We start from the raw sequence: 21187 nt of genomic DNA, 5'->3' as shown, positions 1-21187 counted from the left end.
AGGTGGTTTATGACGTCAATTTCCGCTTCCGCCCGGACTGATAGCACCGGATGCCTTTTATATCCCCACATATTATTAAGCTACATTTTTAACATTAACATGATTATTTGATACGCCTGTAACAGTTTATAATAGGTAAATGGATGACATAATAAGTATATATATATTTATTTTCCCAGCTGAGCACAAGTTAACTGTGACTGGCAATATTCATTATATATATACGCCTCGATGGACCCCTATGGCCATTACATCACAAAGAGGAAAGCCCATAAAAATAGGTTACACAAGTTATTTAATAAGAAGCCAAAAAGTGCAAAAACAATAATGTTCGTGTTGGAGGAGTTGTGAATTAGGTACACCTGCAGTCTGCAGGTGTACCTAATGTTGTGGCCCTGCAGTCATTCACAACTCCTCCAACACGAACATGATTGTTTTTGCACTTTTTGGCTTCTTATGAAATAACTTTTTTAAATAGATTCAATCTTGCACGTGGAAAGTTTAAGTGTGGGCTTTAGTTGATACAACACTCCCGTCAGGGGTTGCCGTGCATTCTACGGCGGGGGTGCAGGAGGCGAGCCTCAGCCAGTGCGTCTTTTGCAGCCGTTTTATGATCGCTCAGCAGAAGAAATACGTTACACACATACAGTTGTTGACAAAATACACTGTACATTATATACATCAGCTAACTAAACTATGGAAATGTATAATATAATTCATATAGCAATACAGTCTCACTGCACAGCAGGCCAGCAGTTAGCAGAGTCCGCAATCCATGTTGAGGCACAACGCAGTGACGTGCCTCGACCGGCTGCTGTTCACCGCACCGTATCTTTTCAGTATTTGAACGGCAAATGTGAAAATTCAGCGATTTTAAATAAAAATAATCTAAAACGGGTGAAGTTAAATGGAAAATAACTTTATAGTATAATCACTGGATACATATAACAATTTAATAAAATGTTTTTCTTTTTACATTTTTTTTCTTTCCATGATGGCAGGTGAGGCCCCGCCTCACCTGCCTCTAGTGACTGCACGTCACTGATATATATATATATATATATATATATATATATATATATATATATATACATATACATATATGTATGTATATATATGTATGTATATATATATGTATGTATATATATATATATATATGTATATATATATATATATATATATATATATATATATATATATGTATGTATATATATATATATATATATATATATATATATATATATATATATATATATATATATATATATATATATATATATATATATATATATATATACACATACATATATGTATATATATGTGTGTTAGTTATAAAAAAATAAAGAGAGAAAATCATATATACAATGTTGATGGATAAGTTGTTTACATTTTTAAAGTGTTTTTTTAAAAATATTCTTTATAACCAAACTATATAGAATCTTATGTATGGACGTTCAAAGGGGACATGATGAAATATACAAATACATCTTTATATATTTAAGTGAAATGCGTCATTGAGTGACTAAAACTGTAAATAAATAAATACATGTTTTATTACATGTCATTAATTTAATGTGAGATTATACTTATTAAAATAATTAGTTTTCGTCCATCCATTTTCCATACAGCTTGTCCCCACATGGGTCATGTGCTGATCAACTATTTGTTACTTATTTCCCGATTTATTAGCTATATAACTACAAACCCCGTTTCCATATGAGTTGGGAAATTGTGTTAGATGTAAATATAAACAGAATACAATGATTTGCAAATCATTTTCAACCCATATTCAATTGAATGCACTACAAAGACAACATATTTGATGTTCAAAGTCATGAACTTTTTTTTTTTTTCAAATAATAATTAACTTACAATTTCTTGGCTGCAACACGTGCCAAAGTAGTTGGGAAAGGGCATGTTCACCACCGTGTTACATCACCTTTTCTTTTAACAACACTCAATAAACGATTGGGAACTGAGGAAACTAATTGTTGAAGCTTTGAAAGTGGAATTCTTTCCAATTCTTGTTTTATGTAGAGCTTCAGTTGTTCAACAGTCCGGGGTCTCTGCTGTCGTATTTTACGCTTCATAATGTGCCACACATTTTTGATGAGAGACAGGTCTGGACTGCAGGCGAACCAGGAAAGTACCCGCACTCTTTTTTTACGAAGCCACGCTGTTCTAACACGTGCTGAATGTGGCTTGGCATTGTCTTGCTGAAATAAGCAGGGGCGTCCATGAAAAAGACGGCACTTAGATGGCAGCATATGTTGTTCCAAAACCTGTATGTACCTTTCAGCATTAATGGTGCCTTCACAGATGTGTAAGTTACCCATGTCTTGGGCACTAATGCACCCCCATACCATCACAGATGCTGGCTTTTGAACTTTGCGTCGATAACAGTCTGGATGGTTCGCTTCCTCTTTGGTCCGGATGACACGATGTCAAATATTTCTAAAAACAATTTGAAATGTGGACTCGTCAGACCACAGAACACTTTTCCACTTTGCATGAGTCCATCTTAGATGATCTCGGGCCCAGAGAAGCCGGCGGCGTTTCTGGATGTTGTTGATAAATGGCTTTCGCTTTGCATAGTAGAGCTTTAACTTGCACTTACAGATGTAGCGACCAACTGTATTTAGTGACAGTGGTTTCCTGAAGTGTTCCTGAGCTCATGTGGTGATATCTTTTAGAGATTGATGTCGGTTTTTGATACAGTGCCGTCTGAGGGATCGAAGGTCACGGTCATTCAATGTTGGTTTCCGGCCATGCCGCTTACGTGGAGTGATTTCTCCAGATTCTCTGAACCTTTTGATGATTTTATGGACCGTAGATGTTGAAATCCCTAAATTTCTTGCAATTGCACTTTGAGAAACGTTGTTCTTAAACTGTTTTTTGACTATTTGCGCACGCAGTTATGGACAAAGGGGTGTACCTCGCCCCATCCTTTCTTGTGAAAGACTGAGCATTTTTTGGGAAGCTGTTTTTATACCCAATCATGGCACCCACCTGTTCCCAATTAGCCTGCACACCTGTGGGATGTTCCAAATAAGTGTTTGATGAGCATTCCTCAACTTTATCAGTATTTATTGCCACCTTTCCCAACTTCTTTGTCACATGTTGCTGGCATAAAATTCTAAAGATTTTGATTATTTGAAAAAAAAAAAAAAGTTTATCAGTTTGAACATCAAATATGTTGTCTTTGTAGCATATTCAACTGAATATGGGTTGAAAAGGATTTGCAAATCATTGTATTCCGTTTATATTTACATCTAACACAATTTCCCAACTCATATGGAAACGGGGTTTGTATTTGTTTACATATTTAATTATTTATTTCATGAACTTTCATTAATTAATTTAATCAGTCAAACTTGTTATAGTACTCAAAGAGGGTTAGGGTTAGAATTAGGGCGTGACCTTTTTTAACTATTTAGATGAATCTAATGACATTTGTATCACAATGCTTCAACACATATCCATCATGGCCAGATATAAACAGGCATTACATCATTTGCTGTGCTAGTTTATTCCTTTTAGTAATCTTATTTTGTTGAATTCCTTGGACTCTTGCAGCCATCATGCCTAATTATTTTATATTTCACCAATACCTATAAGTCCACAGTGATTGAATGATTTATATTAAATACACATATTAAATTGTAGTTTAGGGTGGCCATCAGTAATGACAGAAAATAGTTACGTAGGACATTTTATGGAGGACATCACATGTACTTTAGATACAATTAAATTAAAAGCAAATAGAGCAAGATATTAAAACACAACAGTAAAGGTAAATATGAAGATCCATACATGACGTGTCTACATAGAACAGGAAGTGAACCCTCGTGACGTCACACAAACAGATATAATTCCATAACATGGAAAAACAAATATATGTAAACAAACATTTTGCTTTGGGGCAAGCTAAACCAGCTGAGCAGGTATTCTCCTGTGTGTTCTTATGTGTTTTACTATGCCTGCATTATGATTTAATATTTTGCTGCAAACCAAACAAACGTTCTTTTGCCAGTGAAATTCATCATATGTCGATCCAAATCTTGTCTGGAAAAAAGTCTTTACCACAAATTAAACAATTAAATGTTTTGTTCTCCTGTGTGGGTCCTCAAATGTCGAGTCAAATTGCTCTTTAGAGAAAAGCTTTTGCCGCAAACTGAACAACTGAACGGTTGTTCTCCTGTGTGCGTTCTTATGTGTTCAGTCAAGTTGTTGTTTTTAGAAAAGCTTTTACCACAAACTGAACAATTAAATATTTTTCCTCCTGTGTGCGTTCTCATGTGCTCAATCACACGGCTCTTATTGGTAAGGATTTTACCACAAACTGAGCAATTAAATCCTTTATCTCTTGTGTGTACATTCATGTGTTCAGTCAAACTGATGTTTCGAGAATAGCTTTTACCACAAACTGAACAGTTAAATGGTTTTTCTCCAGTGTGCGTTCTCCTGTGTTGGGTCAGACTGCTTTTTTGAGAAAAGCTTTTACCGCAAATAGAGCAATTATGTGGTTTTTCTCCTGTGTGTGTTCTTATGTGTTCAGTCAAATTGTTGTTTTTATAAAAGCTTTTACCACAAACATAGCAATTAAAAGGTTTCTCTCCGGTGTGCGTTCCCATGTGTTGTATCAAATTGCTCTTTAGAAAAAAGCTTTTACCACAAATGGAACAACAGAATGTTTTCTGTCCATTGTGTGTCATTATGTGTTGAGTCAAACCTGACCTGGAAGCAAAGCATTTACCACAAACTGAACACTTAAATATTTTGTCTCCTGTGTGTGTTCTCATGTGTTGAGTCAAACAATTTTTCCGAGAAAAGCTTTTACCACACACTGAACAATTCAATGTTTTTTCTCCTGTGTGTGTTCTCATGTGTTCAGTCAAATTGCCCTTTTGGCAAAAGCTTTTACCGCAAACTGAACATTTAAATGGTTTTTCCCCTGTGTGTGTTCTCATATGTTGAGTCAAATTGCTCTTTTTCGTAAAACTTTTAACACAAACTGAGCACCTCAAAATAATTTTACTGCACTTCTTTGTAGAGCATTCAGAGTGTTTGTTGTCAGTGTGAGTCCTCATATCACCTTCACAGTCTGTATCGCTGCTCAACGTCACTTCAACCTCGTCTTCAGCCTCACTATCTGATAGTGGAGCTAAGAGGGTGTCTGGTTGTGGTTTCTCTTCATTATCTTCAGTCTTCACAGAGAGAATACTCAGTGGAAACTTGGTGTAATCAGCTTCCTCTCGTCCTAGAAGACACTCTCCCTCCTGAGTGATGCAGAGTTCCTCTTCTTCCTTTTTAATGTTAGGGGGCTGTGAAGCCTCCTGCTTCAAAGTGGAGCTCCCTCCTGACTGAGAGGGAAGTTCTTCTGGATGACCAATCAGCTGCTGGACGTCTGCAGGACACAAACAACAAAAACATACTTTAGTTCAGACAGGATCCATGCGATGTTTCTCCTTGGACTCGCTACACACTTTCTTCTATGTACTGTATGTGTGTGTAGTGTTTCATGGACATTCATTTAGTGCCTTGCCAGAATGATTACACAAAAATCACAAAAAAATACTACAAACAAGGGATGTAATGAAATGTTGTTACCAGAAATTTCATTTATAAATTGAAGAATACAAAAGGTGTGTGTCGAGGCCGAAGACCAGTTGCCATTATTAGTTTTTTATTTATTTTTGGTCAAAAGATTGTAAATTCATTTGCAAAGAAGATTGTTTAAGTCAGGGGTGCTCACCCTTTTTCTGCAGGCGAGCTACTTTTCAATTGATCAAGTCGTGGGGATCTACCTCATTCATATATATAATTTATATTTACTTATTTATGAAATATATGTTAACAAGTTAAAGGTGTTTAATGATAATGCAAGCATGTTTAACACATATAGTTAATATTGTTAATAAATTAAAGGTGTTTAATGATAATACAAGTATGTTTAATACATATAGTTAATATTGTTAACAAGTTAAAGGTGTTTAAAGATAATACAAGTATTTAACACATTTAGTTAATATTGTTAATAAGTTAAAGGTGTTTAAAGATGATGCAAGCATGTTTAACACATATAGTTCATATTGTTAACAAGTTAAAGGTGTTTAATGATAATACAAGAATGTTTAACACATATAGTTAATATTGTTAATAAGTTTGAAGTGTTTAAAGATAATACAAGCATGTTTAACACATATACCGTATTTTCCGCACTATAAGGCGCACCTAAAAACCACAAATTTTCTCAAAAGCTGACAGTGCGCCTTATAACCCGGTGCGCTTTATATATGGATTAATATTAAGATTAATTTTCATAAAGTTTCGGTCTCGCAACTTCGGTAAACAGCCGCCATCTTTTTTCCCGGTAGAACAGGAAGCGCTTCTTCTTCTACGCAAGCAACCGCCAAGGTAAGCACCCGCCCCCATAGAACAGGAAGCGCTTCTTCTTCTACTGTAAGCAACCACCCGCCCGCGTAGAAGAAGAAAAAGCGCGCGGATATTACCGTACGTTTCATTTCCTTTGTGTGTTTACATCTGTAAAGACCACAAAATGGCTCCTACTAAGCGACAGGTTTCCGGTTCATGAAAAGACGCAATCTCTCCATCCGCACACGGATTACTATTTCACAGCAACTGATATTCCTGTGAACCGCACTGTGGATACAACGGGAGCACGTACGGTGAATATTCGCACCACAGGGAATGAGAAGTCATCCTTCACTGTGGTTCTAGCTTGCCATGCTAATGGCCAGAAACTTCCACCCATGGTGATATTCAAAAGGAAGACCTTGCCAAAAGAGACCTTTCCAGCCGGCGTCATCATAAAAGCTAACTCGAAGGGATGGATGAAGAAAAGATGAGCGAGTGGTTAAGGTAAGTTTAAGTTTACGCGAAGAGGCCGGGTGGCTTTTTTCACGCAGCTCTGTCCATGTTGATATACGATTCCATGCGCGCCCACATCACGCTGGTTTTAATATATTATTAAAGTTTGACTGACCTATCTGACTGTTTTTTTGACATTCCTTTAGCGCAGTTAGATGCGGCTTACAACACGGGGCGGCTTATAGGTGGACAAAGTTTTGAAATATGCCGTTCATTGAAGGCGCGGCTTATAACCCAGGGCGCCTTATGGTGCGGAAAATACGGTAGATTCCTTTTTTTCATGAAGACAAGAATAAAAGTTGGTGTATTACCTGATTCTGATGACTTGCATTGATAGGAATCAGACAGTAGTGCTGATAAGGTCCGCATTTTCGAATGGAGGAGAAAAAAAGTCCTCCTTTCTGTCCAATACCACATGAAAGTGGTTGGTTTTTGGCATCTTATTTATCCAGCTTCCGTACTCCTTTGTATACACTTTACAAGAAATACATTGTCGGCAAACTCCGTAGCTTGCTAGCTTGTGCACGCCAGCTTTCTGAGACTCTTATTTTGTTAGCGCAGGCAGGATGAAGCAGAGCTTTTATTGTGCAACTGTGCAGTCGGTCTTTGGAGTTTTGACGACAGGTACGGCGCCAGAGTCTGTTGAAATAAAGTGTTTCTCGCCTTCCTGTCGGTAATTTTAATGAGCTGGCGGCAGCCAGCGTCATCTCAGAAGACCCTCGGGTGCCGTGAATGTCAATCAAGTGACGAAAGTGACGTCATAGTGAAGATTTATGATCGCTCATTTTTAGGACTATTTTTTTAATGCCTGGCTGGTGATCGACTGACACACCCTCCACGATCGACCGGTAGCTCGCGATCGACGTAATGAGCACCCCTGGTTTAAGTGGTCTACAACTGGTGCACACCTTGTTGGATTGAATGTATTGGTGCAAGGGTACTGTGCCTTTAAGAGGTGGTGACAGCTATCCAGCCACAGGTGATCATTTGAGTTCTTTTTTTTATTTATTGGGTTGTTGAATAAAGACAATAGAGGTAAACAAGTTTTTTAACGCACCGTGTGTCTTTACTTTTGGAATAAAAGCTAGTTCATGTCTTTTTTTTTAAAAATAGTGGAATAAGTGGTTAGAGTGTCCGCCCTGAGATCAGTAGGTTGGGAGTTCAAACCCCGGCCGAGTCATACCAAAGACTATAAAAATGGGAGCCATTACCTCCCTTTTTGGCACACGGCATCCAGGGTTGGAATTGGGGGTTAAATCACCAAAAATTATTCCCAGGCGCGGCCACCGCTGCTGCTCACTGCTCCTCCTCCTCTATAGATGGCTTTTGGCTAAAATATCCAACGATGCATTGCCAGAAGCTACATTGAAAGGCCAGCGTCATTGTTCAGCGTAGAGCTACAGTACAGGCCTAAAGTTGGACACACCTTCTCATTTCAATGTTTTTGTTTATTTTCATGACTATTTACATTGTAGAATGTCACTGAAGGCATCAAAACTATGAATGAACACATGTGGAGTTATGTACTTAACAAGAAAAGGTGAAATCACTGAAAACATGTTTTTTATTCTAGTTTCTTCAAAATAGCCACCCTTTGCTCTGATTACGGCTTTGCACACTCTTGGCATTCTCTCGGTGAGCTTCAAGCAAACCTGTGAAGTGAAAACCATTTCATGTGGCTACCTCTTGAAGCTCATCGAGAGAATGCCAAGAGTGTGCAAAGCCGTAATCAGAGCAAAGGGTGGCTATTTTGAAGAAACTAGAATATAAAACATGTTTTCAGCGATTTCACCTTTTTTGTGTTAAGTAAATAACTCCACATGTGTTCATTCATAGTTTTGATGCCTTCAGTGACAATCTACAATGTAAATAGTCATGAAAATAAAGAAAACATATTGAATGAGAAGGTGTGTCCAAACTTTTGGCCTGTACTTTATACACACACATACAGTATATATACATACCGTATTTTTCGGACTATAAGTCGCAGTTTTTTTCATAGTTTGGCCGGGGGTGCGATTTATACTCCGTAGCGACTTATGTGTGAAATTATTAACACATTACCGTAAAATATCAAATAATATTATTTATCTCAGTCGCGTAAAAGACGAAGCAAATGGCAGCAATCGTCACTCACACGCCAACCAATAAGAATTCGGCGGGGGAGGGTCATGGCAGAAGTGCATTGTGGGTCATGGGATGCTAATTGCTATATGCTATATGCTACTGCCGGAGCTATTAAAATGGATCACGTGAACATTGGCGGTAATTTATAAAAACTGAGAAGGGCTGAACTAAAATGGCACCAAAAAGGAAATCATATACTGCAGATTACAAGCTGGACGTAGTGAAATATGCAGCAGAGAACGGCAATCGAGCAGCAGAAAGAAAGGACATACCAGAGGCGACACCGGGGAGGAAGATTTCATGGGATTTAGAGATTAGGAGTGACAGATTGTTTGGTAAACGTATAGCATGTTCTATATGTTATAGTTATATGAATGACTCTTACCATAATATGTTACGTTTACATACCAGGCACCTTCTCAGTTGGTTATTTATGCCTCATATAACGTACACTTTGATTGATTGATTGATTGAGACTTTTATTAGTAGGTTGCACAGTGAAGTACATATTCCGTACAATTGACCACTAAATGGTAACACCCCAATAAGTTTTTCAACTTGTTTAAAGGGGAACATTATCACAATTTCAGAAGGGTTAAAACCATTAAAAATCAGTTCCCAGTGGCTTATTTTATTTTTCGAAGTTTTTTTCAAAATTTTACCCATCACCACGCAATATCCCTAAAAAAAGCTTCAAAGTGCCTGATTTTAACCATCGTTATATACACCCGTCCATTTTCCTGTGACGTCACACAGTGATGCCAACACAAACAAACATGGCGGATAGAACAGCAAGGTATAGCGACATTAGCTCGGATTCAGACTCGGATTTCAGCGGCTTAAGCGATTCACCATATTACGCATGTATTGAAACGGATGGTTGTAGTGTGGAGGCAGGTAGCGAAAACGAAATTGAAGAAGAAACTGAAGCTATTGAGCCATATCGGTTTGAACCGTATGCAAGCGAAACCGATGAAAACGACACGACAGCCAGCAACACGGGAGAAAGCGAGGACGAATTCGGCGATCGCCTTCTAACCAACGATTGGTATGTGTTTGTTTGGCATTAAAGGAAACTAACAACTATGAACTAGGTTTACAGCATATGAAATACATTTGGCAACAACATGCACTTTGAGAGTGCAGACAGCCCAGTTTTCATCAATTAATATATTCTGTAGACATACCCTCATCCGCTATCTTTTCCTGAAAGCTGATCTGTCCAGTCCAGTTGGAAATGCATCTGCTTTGAGTGTCGCAGGATATCCACACATTCTTGCCATCTCTGTCGTAGCATAGCTTTCGTCGGTAAAGTGTGCGGAACAAACGTCCAATTTCTTGCCACTTTCGCATCTTTGGGCCACTGGTGCAACTTGAATCCGTCCCTGTTCGTGTTGTTACACCCTCCGACAACACACCGACGAGGCATGATGTCTCCAAGGTACGGAAAACAGTCGAAAAAACGGAAAATAACAGAGCTGATTTGACTCGGAGTTTGAGAAAATGGCGGATAGCTTCCCGATGTTGTTGTGACGTCATCGCTCCTAGAGCGAATAATAGAAAGGCGTTTAATTCGCCAAAATTCACCCATTTAGAGGTCGGAAATCGGTTAAAAAAATATATGGTCTTTTTTCTGCAACATCAAGGTATATATTGACGCTTACATAGGTCTGGTGATAATGTTCCCCTTTAAACATTTTGAAAAACTTATTGGGGTGTTACCATTTAGTGGTCAATTGTACAGAATATGTACTGAACTGTGCAATCTACTAATAAAAGTCTCAATCAATCAATTCGATTATGCGACGTCATCCGAACACTGGTCACTACGGGTGTAGTTTTCGCATGGCAACAACAAATAGGAGTTGACAGTGACTAATGTGTGCACTTCCAGCACAACATCTACTCTTCTACTCTCCATGTGCTGAAGGAGCTCCTTGAGAACATCTGAGTGACCAATCACACTGTGCAGCCTCGCCGCTGACACAAAGCCAGGATTTTGGGGTCTGCACCTCAGTGTGTGTGGGACTGTATGCAGGGGGGAAGCAAGTCGGCATAACACTGCTGATCTCCTACTCTTCTCCAAAATCCCTTACTTCAAATAATTTCCCTTACACAGGCACTTGTTTTGCTCTTCCACTTTCTTCATTTGACTTTTGCATTCTTTCATCTCCTCTGATGTGAACTCCACTGCCTTCTTCAAGCTAACAATCATGGCGGCTCTTTCTTTACATTCTTCAACACATTGGCGTTGCTAGGCCTATTTTAGGAGAATAATGATACATATAAATAAATATTAAAACAAATTTTTTTTTAAATGACTTATCGATAAGCCATTTGTTTTATTTATTTCTGGGTGGATCATGTTGACTATTGGTCCTAATTGTCAATCATTCTGGTGATGTTACGTAAGGACATTATATATATATATATATATATATATATATATATATATATATATATATATATATATATATATATAATGTCCTTACGTAACATCACCAGATGTTATGTATATATATATATATATATATATATATATATATATATATATATATATATATATATATATATATATATATATATATATATATGATTTATTTATATAATAGATTGTATTTGTAATCTACTTTACATTTGATTCCAAATCTCAAAGTGCTACAGAATTACAACCATTGGCGTTGTTAGGCCTATTTTGGCGTTGTAATAGATAAATAAATAAAAAATGGCTTATCGAAAAGCCATTTGTTTTATTTGATATATATATATATATATATATATATATATAAAGTTAAAGTTAAAGTTAAAGTACCAATGATTGTCACACACACACTAGGTGTGGCGAAATTATTCTCTGCATTTGACCCATCACCCTTGATCACCCCCTGGGAGGTGAGGGGAGCAGTGGGCAGCAGCGGTGGCTGCGCCCGGGAATCATTTTGGTGATTTAACCCCCAATTCCAACCCTTGATGCTGAGTGCCAAGCAGGGAGGTAATGGGTCCCATTTTTATAGTCTTTGGTATGACTCGGCCGGGATTTGAACTCCCAACCTACCGATCTCAGGACGGACACTCTAACCACTAGGCCACTGAGTATGTATATATACATACATATACATACATATATATATATATATATATATATATATATATATATATATATATATATATATATATATATATATATATATATATATATATATATATATATATATATATATATATATATATATTACGTAACATCACCAGAATGATTGACAATTAGGAGAACCAATAGTCAACATGATCCACAACATCCATCCATCCATTTTCTACCGCTTATTCCCTTTGGGGTCGCAGGAGCCTATCTCGTATACCTTTAAGTCTTTCGTATATATATATATATATATATATATATATATATATATATATATATATATATATATATATATATATGAAAGACTTAATATGTATTTATATATATATATATATATATATATATGAAAAACTTAATATGTATTTATATATATACATATATATATATATATATATATATATATATATATATATATATATATATATATATATATGTATAAAAGACTTAATATGTATTTATATATATATATATATATATATAACAAAAACCCAGACACCATCTTTGTAGTCATTTTTCTCCTGCGTGGACTTCCGTCTTCCTTTACAATGAGTGAAGCTGCACGAAACCTTGTGTCTGCAATTGTAAATAATTTAGTTTTTAAGTTTTGTGTTTCTTGTAGAATCCATATAAAGTAATATACATTAGCCTATTGTTAAAATAATGAAAAAAACATCATTAAATATATTTGTTTTATTGTATTGTTACATTAATAGCTGTTGTATTGTTATAGGATGGCTTGTTAAACATTTCATAGGATTTTCAGAGGGAGGAAAAACCAAGACATTTAATATAAAATGTAAAATGAATAAATACATAAAAAGAAAAAAAATGGTTAAAAGCCATCGTCCCGGAGAGCATTTAATTTTGTCCCCTGCATTTTTTTTACCGTCCCCGGGACGACGGGACTACATTAATCTCAAGCCCTGGAAGTTACATTTTATTGTTTGCATTATTTGTTTCAGCATTGAAATTTGAAGATGGTCCCTCAGCTCTTTGACAGCTTTGGCTCTTTTTCAGATGAGCAGACGGACTCTAAGTCTTACTTATTTACAGTACATATAAACGTTTCTCATTTCTATTCAGACTTCCATATATATGTAATTTCTTTAACGACTTGCCATAATATATATATATAAATATATTATATATAAGCCAAATTATCCCGATCCAGATATTACTTTAATTCAAGTAATTAAGTAATATTTCCAGGGCTTGAATTTACAACCATTTTAGTCACATATGTGCCCAAAATGTAATCTGTGCAACTTCAAAATATTTGGGAACAAACAATTATTGTATTGTGAGCGAAAGTGGTGGCATTAGCCTCTATGTTGTGAATGAATAACATAGAGGCTAATGCCATGACTTTCATTGTGTTTCAGTGTATCTTGAAGGATCATGCAAGTCATTGTTTCCTGTTGATGCTGTAAACAAAATGTCACTGTGCAAACCCATGTTTGTTGTTGTACTGAACACAGATTGAAAATAAACCGACTGAAATAATAATAATAACAATGAATAATTTCCAAGTCTTTGTTAGTCAATTGTGAGGTTTTGTGCTCGTGCGCTACGTTCGCTCACATCCTGTGCATCTCCTGGGGGCTAAGCCCCCCCTCCGTCCTTAAAAGCTAGTGACGCCCCTGCTTCAGCATAGTCGGTTCGTTTCTCGTCAACGCTCTTTACTGGACTCAAAGTAGCTTTCAAATGACAAAACGTCAACTCACTCACCTTCATCTTTCGTCTTTATCTCCGTTGGTGATTTGCTGGAAGTTGATTCTCTTTCATGTTCTCTTTTAGCGGACGTCGCCATCTTAGCATAGCAGTAGTCGTCCATCTTCTATCACGTCTTCACTTTAGATAACACTCCACCACTCCAAACTCAACTTCCGTTTTCTTAGGCTTTAAAAAAAAAGCGAATCTATATCGCTGTTCTATCGTTAATTTCAACCTTCTTTAGGAAGTCACAACCACTCGGTCCGCCATCTTGGTCGCCACACCTAGTGAGATGCTTGATCAATTTGCGCATGCGCCAAATGTATTTTATATATATATATATATATATATATATATATATATATATATATATATATGGGCTTCACGGTGGCAGAGGGGTTAGTGCATCTGCCTCACAATACGAAGGTCCTGAGTAGTCTTGGGTTCAAGCCCGGGCTCGGGATCTTTCTGTGTGGAGTTTGCATGTCCTCCCCGTGACTGCGTGGGTTCCCTCCGGGTACTCCGGCTTCCTCCCACTTCCAAAGACATGCACCTGGGGATAAGTTGATTGGCAACACTAAATTGGCCCTAGTGTGTGGATGTGAGTGTGAATGTTGTCTGTCTCTCTGTGTTGGCCCTGCGATGAGGTGGCGACTTGTCCAGGGTGTACCCCGCCTTCCGCCCGATTGTAGCTGAGATAGGCTCCAGCGCCCCCCGCGACCCCAAAGGGAATAAGCGGTAGAAAATGGATGGATATATATATATACATACATATTTATAATATTATATATATATATATATATATATATATATATATATATATATATATATATATATATATATATATATATACATACATACATATTTATAATATTGTATATATATATATATACAAAATATAATAAATATGTATGTATGAATGTATATATATATATATATATATATATATATATATATATATATATATATATATATATATATATATATATATAATATAATAAATATGTATGTATGAATGTATATATATATATATATATATATATATATATATATATATATATATACAAGTATTTGCACACCCTGCAGTTTTGCAAGTTCTCCCACTTAGAAAAGAGGGATAGGTCTGAAATGTTCATCATAGATGTATTTCCACTGTAAGAGACATAATCTAAAAAGAAAAATCTAGAAATCGCATTGTATGATTTTATTTTTTTATGATTTATTTGTATGTTACTGTATTTGCACACATGAGAATCAGCAAGAATGATGACTCTCAAAGAGCTGTCAGTCTACCTTAAAAAAAAAAGTCCAGCTTTACCCCACAACTAATCACTAACCACCCCATAGAGCTCATTAAAGTCACCTGTGCAGCCAACAGTCAGTCAAGGTCCAACTGCTACCATGGGCAAGACCAAAGAGCTGCCAAAAGAGGCCAGAGACAAAATTGTAGAGCTCCACAAAGCTGGAAAAGGCTATGAGACGATTGGGAAGCAGTTTGGTGAGAATAGATCATCGGTTGCAGCAATTGTTAGAAAATGGAAGAGGCTAACCTCGGACTTGGGCTCCATGTAAGATCTCTCCTCGTGGGGCATCACTCATGATAAGAAAAGTGAGGAATCAATCCAGAACTACAAACCCCGTTTCCATATGATTTGGGAAATTGTGTTTGATGTAAATATAAACGGAATACAATGATTTGCAAATCCTTTTCAACCCATATTCAATTGAATGCACTACAAAGACAACATATTTGATGTTCAAACTCATAAACTTTATTTTTTTTTGCAAATAATAATTAATTTAGAATTTCATGGCTGCAACACGTGCCAAAGTAGTTGGGAAAGGGCATGTTCACCACTGTGTTACATGGCCTTTCCTTTTAACAACACTCAGTAAACGTTTGGGAACTGAGGACACACATTTTTAAAGCTTCTCGGGTGTAATTCTTTCCCATTCTTGCTTGATGTACAGCTTAAGTTGTTCAACAGTCCGGGGGTCTCCGTTGTGGTATTTTAGGCTTCATAATGCGCCACACATTTTCAATGGGAGACAGGTCTGGACTACAGGCAGGCCAGTCTAGTACCCGCACTCTTTTACTATGAAGCCACATTGATGTAACACGTGGCTTGGCATTGTCTTGCTGAAATAAGCAGAGGCGTCCATGGTAACGTTGCTTGGATGGCAACATATGTTGCTCCAAAACCTGTATGTACCTTTCAGCATTAATGGCGCCTTCACAGATGTGTAAGTTACCCATGTCTTGGGCACTAATACACCCCCATACCATCACATATGCTGGCTTTTACACTTTGCGCCTATAACTGCAGTCTGCAGGTGTACCTAATGTTGTGGCCCTGCAGTCATTCACAACTCCTCCAACACGAACATTATTGTTTTTGCACTTTTTGGCTTCTTATTAAATAACTTTTGTAACCTATTTTTATGGGCTTTCCTCTTTGTGATGTTAAGATCCTGTTATGCGCTGTTATACAGTATATGCCTTGAGCTCTTATTTTGAAGGCGCTAAGAGCGGAAGTGATGACACGTTGGAGTGGAGCGGAGGTTTTTGAAAGAAGGTAAATAAAGTGGTCCTCGTGTATACTGGAGCCTCCGTGTTTGGTATTTTGTAGTTTCATAAAGTATAGGCGACATTTATAAACCCTCGGTTACACTTTTTTAAATAGATTCAATCTTGCTCGTGGGAAAGTTTAAGTGAGGGCTTTAGTTGATATAACACTCCCGTCAGGGGGCGCATTCTACGGCGGGGGTGCATTAATCCAGCACAACAGCGGCGCATGGACTTCATTTATAAGTAAAGGTAAGACCATAATAACGTTTTTTTTAATTAAATGTGCTTTTTTGTGTGCTACAGTTTGTATGTGTAAAGTTAAAGTTAAGTTAAAGTACCAATGATTGTCACACACACACTAGGTGTAATGAAAATTGTCCTCTGCATTTGACCCATCCCCTTGTTCACCCCCTGGGAGGTGAGGGGAGCAGTGGGCAGCAGCGGCGCCGCGCCCGGGAATAATTTTTGGTGATTTAACCCCCAATTCCAACCCTTGATGCTGAGTGCCAAGCAGGGAAGAATGCTGGTATGAGCTTTTAAACATAACCCGTTAACTGCTGCCAATCAAATGGTGAATAAGATACTCTTTAGGGTTCATATGTTTGTAAATCTGACTGTGATGAAGTCAGTGCCTCACCAGCCATCAACCTCACCGCACGTCACTGATATATATATATATATATATATATATATATATATATATATATATATATATATATATATATATATATATATATATATACACATACATACATACATACATACATATATATATATATATATATATATATATATACATACACACAGATTAAATGTTTTTAATGTAAGTGTGACGTCATTATTCTTGATGTCTGGACTATAAACAGAAAAATCACACAGAGCTGCTGTAGTATTTGGACTCAGCACACTGTGAGTCAGCATCAAGTGGAGGGGCCAAATGGATCCAGCAGGTCCATGTCGCCGCTGTCTCTTATCAGCAAGAGAGCCAGCGTTTATTTATTTTTTAGTCAGACGAAATAATAATTTTCTAATGCTCTGCTGAATCACTGAACAAAGGTGGCTGCCAATATGGAGAAATATACACCCAAAATCAAAATATTTCGCCAAACTGGACTTACAGACATAACAGATGTGATTGTACACAGGAAGATTTATGGCGCATATTGCATGTACTTCAGATACAAAGAAAAAGGGAAGATCCTAAATATTTAAACATTTTAGGAAAGCAAACAACCCAATATATTTTAGCACAACTACTATAAAGTAAGGATAAATATGAATATCAATTCATGGACGTGTCTACATACAATGCGAAGTGAACCCACATGATGTCACTTAAACCGAAATGATTCCACAACACGAAATAAAACACATATTTAAACACTTAAAGGGGAACATTATCACCAGACCTATGTAAGCGTCAATATATACCTTGATGTTGCAGAAACAAGACCATATATTTTTTTAACCGATTTCCGAACTTTAAATGGGTGAATTTAGGCGAATTAAACGCCTTTCTATTATTCGCTCTCGGAGCGATGACGTCACAACGTGACTTCACATCTGGAAGCAATCCGCCATTTTCTCAAACACCGAGTCAAATCAGCTCTGTTATTTTCCGTTTTTTCGACTGTTTTCCGTACCTTGGAGACATCATGCCTCATCGGTGTGTTGTCGGAGGGTGTAACAACACGAACAGGGACGGATTCAAGTTGCACCAGTGGCCCAAAGATGCGAAAGTGGCAAGAAATTGGACGTTTGTTCCGCACACTTTACCGACGAAAGCTATGCTACGACAGAGATGGCAAGAATGTGTGGATATCCTGCGACACTCAAAGCAGATGCATTTCCAACGATAAAGTCAAAGAAATCTGCCGCCAGACCCCCATTGAATCTGCCGGAGTGTGTGAGCAATTCAGGGACAAAGGACCTCGGTAGCACGGCAAGCAATGGCGGCAGTTTGTTCCCGCAGACAAGCGAGCTAAACCCCCTGGATGTCTTGGCTCACACCGTCCCTTATGCCACCGAAGATGATCAAGAGAAGAATATCGACCCTAGCTTCCCTGGCCTGCTGACATCAACTCCAAAACTGGACAGATCAGCTTTCAGGAAAAGAGCGCGGATGAGGGTATATCTACAGAATATATTAATTGATGAAAATTGGGCTGTCTGCACTCTCAAAGTGCATGTTGTTGCCAAATGTATTTCATATGCTGTAAACCTAGTTCATAGTTGTTAGTTTCCTTTAATGCCAAACAAACACATACCAATCGTTGGTTAGAAGGTGATCGCCGAATTTGTCCTCGCTTTCTCCCGTGTCGCTAGCTGTCGTATCGTTTTCGTCGGTTTCGCTTGCATACGGTTCAAACTGATATGGCTCAATAGCTTCAGTTTCTTCTTCAATTTCGTTTTCGCTACCTGCCTCCACACTACAACCATCCGTTTCAATACATTCGTAATCTGTTGAATCGCTTAAGCCGCTGAAATCCGAGTCTGAATCCGAGCTAATGTCGCTATAGCTTGCTGTTCTTTCCGCCATGTTTGTTTGTGTTGGCTTCACTATGTGACGTCACAGAAAAACGGACGGGTGTTTATAACGATGGTTAAAATCAGGCACTTTGAAGCTTTTTTTAGGGATATTGCGTGATGGGTAAAATTTTGAAAAAAACTTCGAAAAATACAATAAGCCACTGGGAACTGATTTTTAATGGTTTTAACCATTCTGAAATTGTGATAATGTTCCCCTTTAAATAAAAATATGGCTTTGGGGCAACAGCTGATTGGTTATTCCCCCGTGTGTGTTCCTATGTGTTTTACAGCGTCTGCATTATGATGTAACATTTTACCACAAACAAAACAATTAAATGGTTTTTCACCAGTGAAATTCATTGTATGTCGATTCAAATCTTGTCTCGAAAAAAAGCTTTTACCACAAACTGAACAATGAAATGTTTTCTCTCCAGTGTGGGTCCTCAAATGTCGAGTCAAATTACTCTTGAGAGAAAAGCTTTTGCCACAAACTGAACAATTAAACGGTTTTTCTCCAGTGTGAGTCATTATGTGTCGAGTCAAAACCGCTCTGGAAACAAACATTTTACCACAAACTGAACAATTAAATATTTTTCCTCCCGTGTGTGTTCTCATGTGCTCAATCACATGGCTCTTTTTGGTAAGAATTTTACCACAAACTGAGCAATCAAATTTTTTGTCACAAGTGTGCGCACTTGTGTGTTCAGTCAAACTGATATTTTGAGAAAATCTTTTACCACAAACTGAACAGTTAAATGGTTTTTTTCCTGTGTGTGTTTTCAGGTGTTGTGTCAAACTGCTTTTTTGAGAAAAGCTTTTACCACAAACTGAGCAATTAAATGGTTTTTCCCCTGTGTGCGTTCTTATGTGTTCAGTCAAATTGTTATTTTTAGAAAAGCTTTTTCTGCAAACTGAACAATTAAAAGGTTTCTCTCCAATGTGTGTTCCCATATGTTGTATCAAATTGCTCTTAAGGAAAAAGCTTTTACCACAAACGGAACAGCAAAATGTTTTTTGTCCGTTATGTGTCATAATGTGTTGAGTCAAACCTGATCTGGAAGAAAAGCATTTACTACAAACTGAACATTTAAATGTTTTTTCTCCTGTGTGTGTTCTCATGTGTTGAGTCAAACTGCTCTTTCGAGAAAAGCTTTTACTACAAACTGAACAATTAAATGTTTTTTCTCCTGTGTGTGTTCTCTTGTGTTCAGTCAAATTGCTCTTTTGGCAAAAGCTTTTACCACAAACTGAACAGTCAAATGGCTTTTCCCCTGTGTGTGTTCTCATATGTTGAGTCAAATTGCTCTTTTTCGTGAAACTTTTATGACAAACTGAGCAGCTCAAAAGTTTTTTACTGCTCTTCTTTTTAGAGCATTCAAAGTCAGTGTGAGTCCTCATATCACGTTCACAGTCTTTATCGCTGCTCAAAGGTTCTTTAACCTCGTCTTCAGCCTCACTATCTGATAGTGGAGCTAAGATGTTGTCTACTTGTGGTTTCTCTTCATCATCTTCAGTCTTCACAGAGACAACCGTCAGTGGCAACTTGGTGAGATCGGATTCTTGCAGACCCTCTCCCTCCTGAGTGATCCAGAGTTCCTCCTCTTCCTTTTTAAAATGAGGGGGCTGTAAAGCCCCCTGCTTCAAAGTGGAGGTCCCCTCCTTCGGCTGAAGGAGAAGTTTACAATCTGTTTTGCTGCTCAAAGATTTTTTAACCTCGTCTTCAGCCTCACTATCTGATAGTGGACCTAAGACGTTGTCTACTTGTGGTTTCTCTTCAGTCTTCACAGAGAGAATACTCAGTGGAGACTTGGTGTAATCAGCTTCCTCTCGTCCTAGAAGACACTCTCCCTCCTGAGTGATCCAGGGTTCCTCCTCCTCCTCCTCTTTAATGTGGAGGAGCTGCTTAGCCTCCTGCTTCAGGGTGGGGTTCCGCCTCTGCAGCTGTTCTTCTGGATGAACAATAAGCTGCTGGACGTCTGCAGGACACAAACAACACAAACACACTCTGTTTCAGCCATGAGCGATGAGATATTTCTCCTTAAAGGGGAACATTATCACAATTTCAGAAGGGCTAAAACCATTAAAAATCAGTTCCCAGTGGCTTATTTTCTTTTTCGAAGTTTTTTTCAAAATTTTACCCATCACGCAATATCCCTAAAAAAAGCTTCAAAGTGCCTGATTTTAACCATCGTTATAAACACCCGTCCATTTTCCTGTGACGT

The 21187-nt window shown here is 37.5% G+C and overlaps 3 protein-coding genes across 4 annotated transcripts in view; 1 reads left to right on the top strand and 2 right to left on the bottom strand.

Moving 5' to 3' along the window:
- The window catches only part of LOC133619862 (uncharacterized), a 498075-nt gene that overhangs the window by 113570 nt on the left and 363318 nt on the right, over nucleotides 1–21187 (bottom strand). The window lies entirely within an intron of this gene.
- LOC133619284 (uncharacterized) overlaps nucleotides 1–21187 on the top strand; it is a 360072-nt gene that overhangs the window by 105766 nt on the left and 233119 nt on the right. The window lies entirely within an intron of this gene.
- Nucleotides 3824–20510, bottom strand: LOC133619296 (uncharacterized). 2 transcript variants are annotated; one of them, XM_072915418.1, is made up of 2 exons: nucleotides 19276–20510; nucleotides 3824–5001 (listed from the first exon to the last, which is right to left on the bottom strand). In XM_072915418.1, exons 1-2 carry the CDS (start codon nucleotides 20361–20363, stop codon nucleotides 4098–4100), a joined length of 1992 nt encoding a protein of 663 aa, XP_072771519.1. In that variant the 5' UTR covers nucleotides 20364–20510; the 3' UTR covers nucleotides 3824–4097. The 2 variants fall into 2 exon arrangements, with proteins under 2 accessions (XP_072771519.1, XP_061836248.1); XM_061980264.1 differs by lacking the exon at nucleotides 19276–20510 and adding an exon at nucleotides 13883–14160 and having other exon boundaries at nucleotides 3824–5407.

Source organism: Nerophis lumbriciformis, linkage group LG20 (genome assembly GCF_033978685.3).
Source record: "Nerophis lumbriciformis linkage group LG20, RoL_Nlum_v2.1, whole genome shotgun sequence".
Lineage (NCBI taxonomy): Eukaryota > Metazoa > Chordata > Actinopteri > Syngnathiformes > Syngnathidae > Nerophis > Nerophis lumbriciformis.
Note: the sequence above shows the minus strand (reverse complement) of the source record. Positions and strands in the feature narration are given on the sequence as shown.

Excerpts from the sequence above, each read along its gene's own strand:
- LOC133619296 (XM_072915418.1), bottom strand. The coding sequence starts at position 20,363 with ATGAGGACTCACACTGACTTTGAATGCTCTAAAAAGAAGAGCAGTAAA. Across the intron at positions 5,002-19,275 it reads TGTTTTGTTTGTGGTAAAAT|TTTTACGAAAAAGAGCAATT; the intron begins GTTACATCATAA and ends TTGTGTTAAAAG.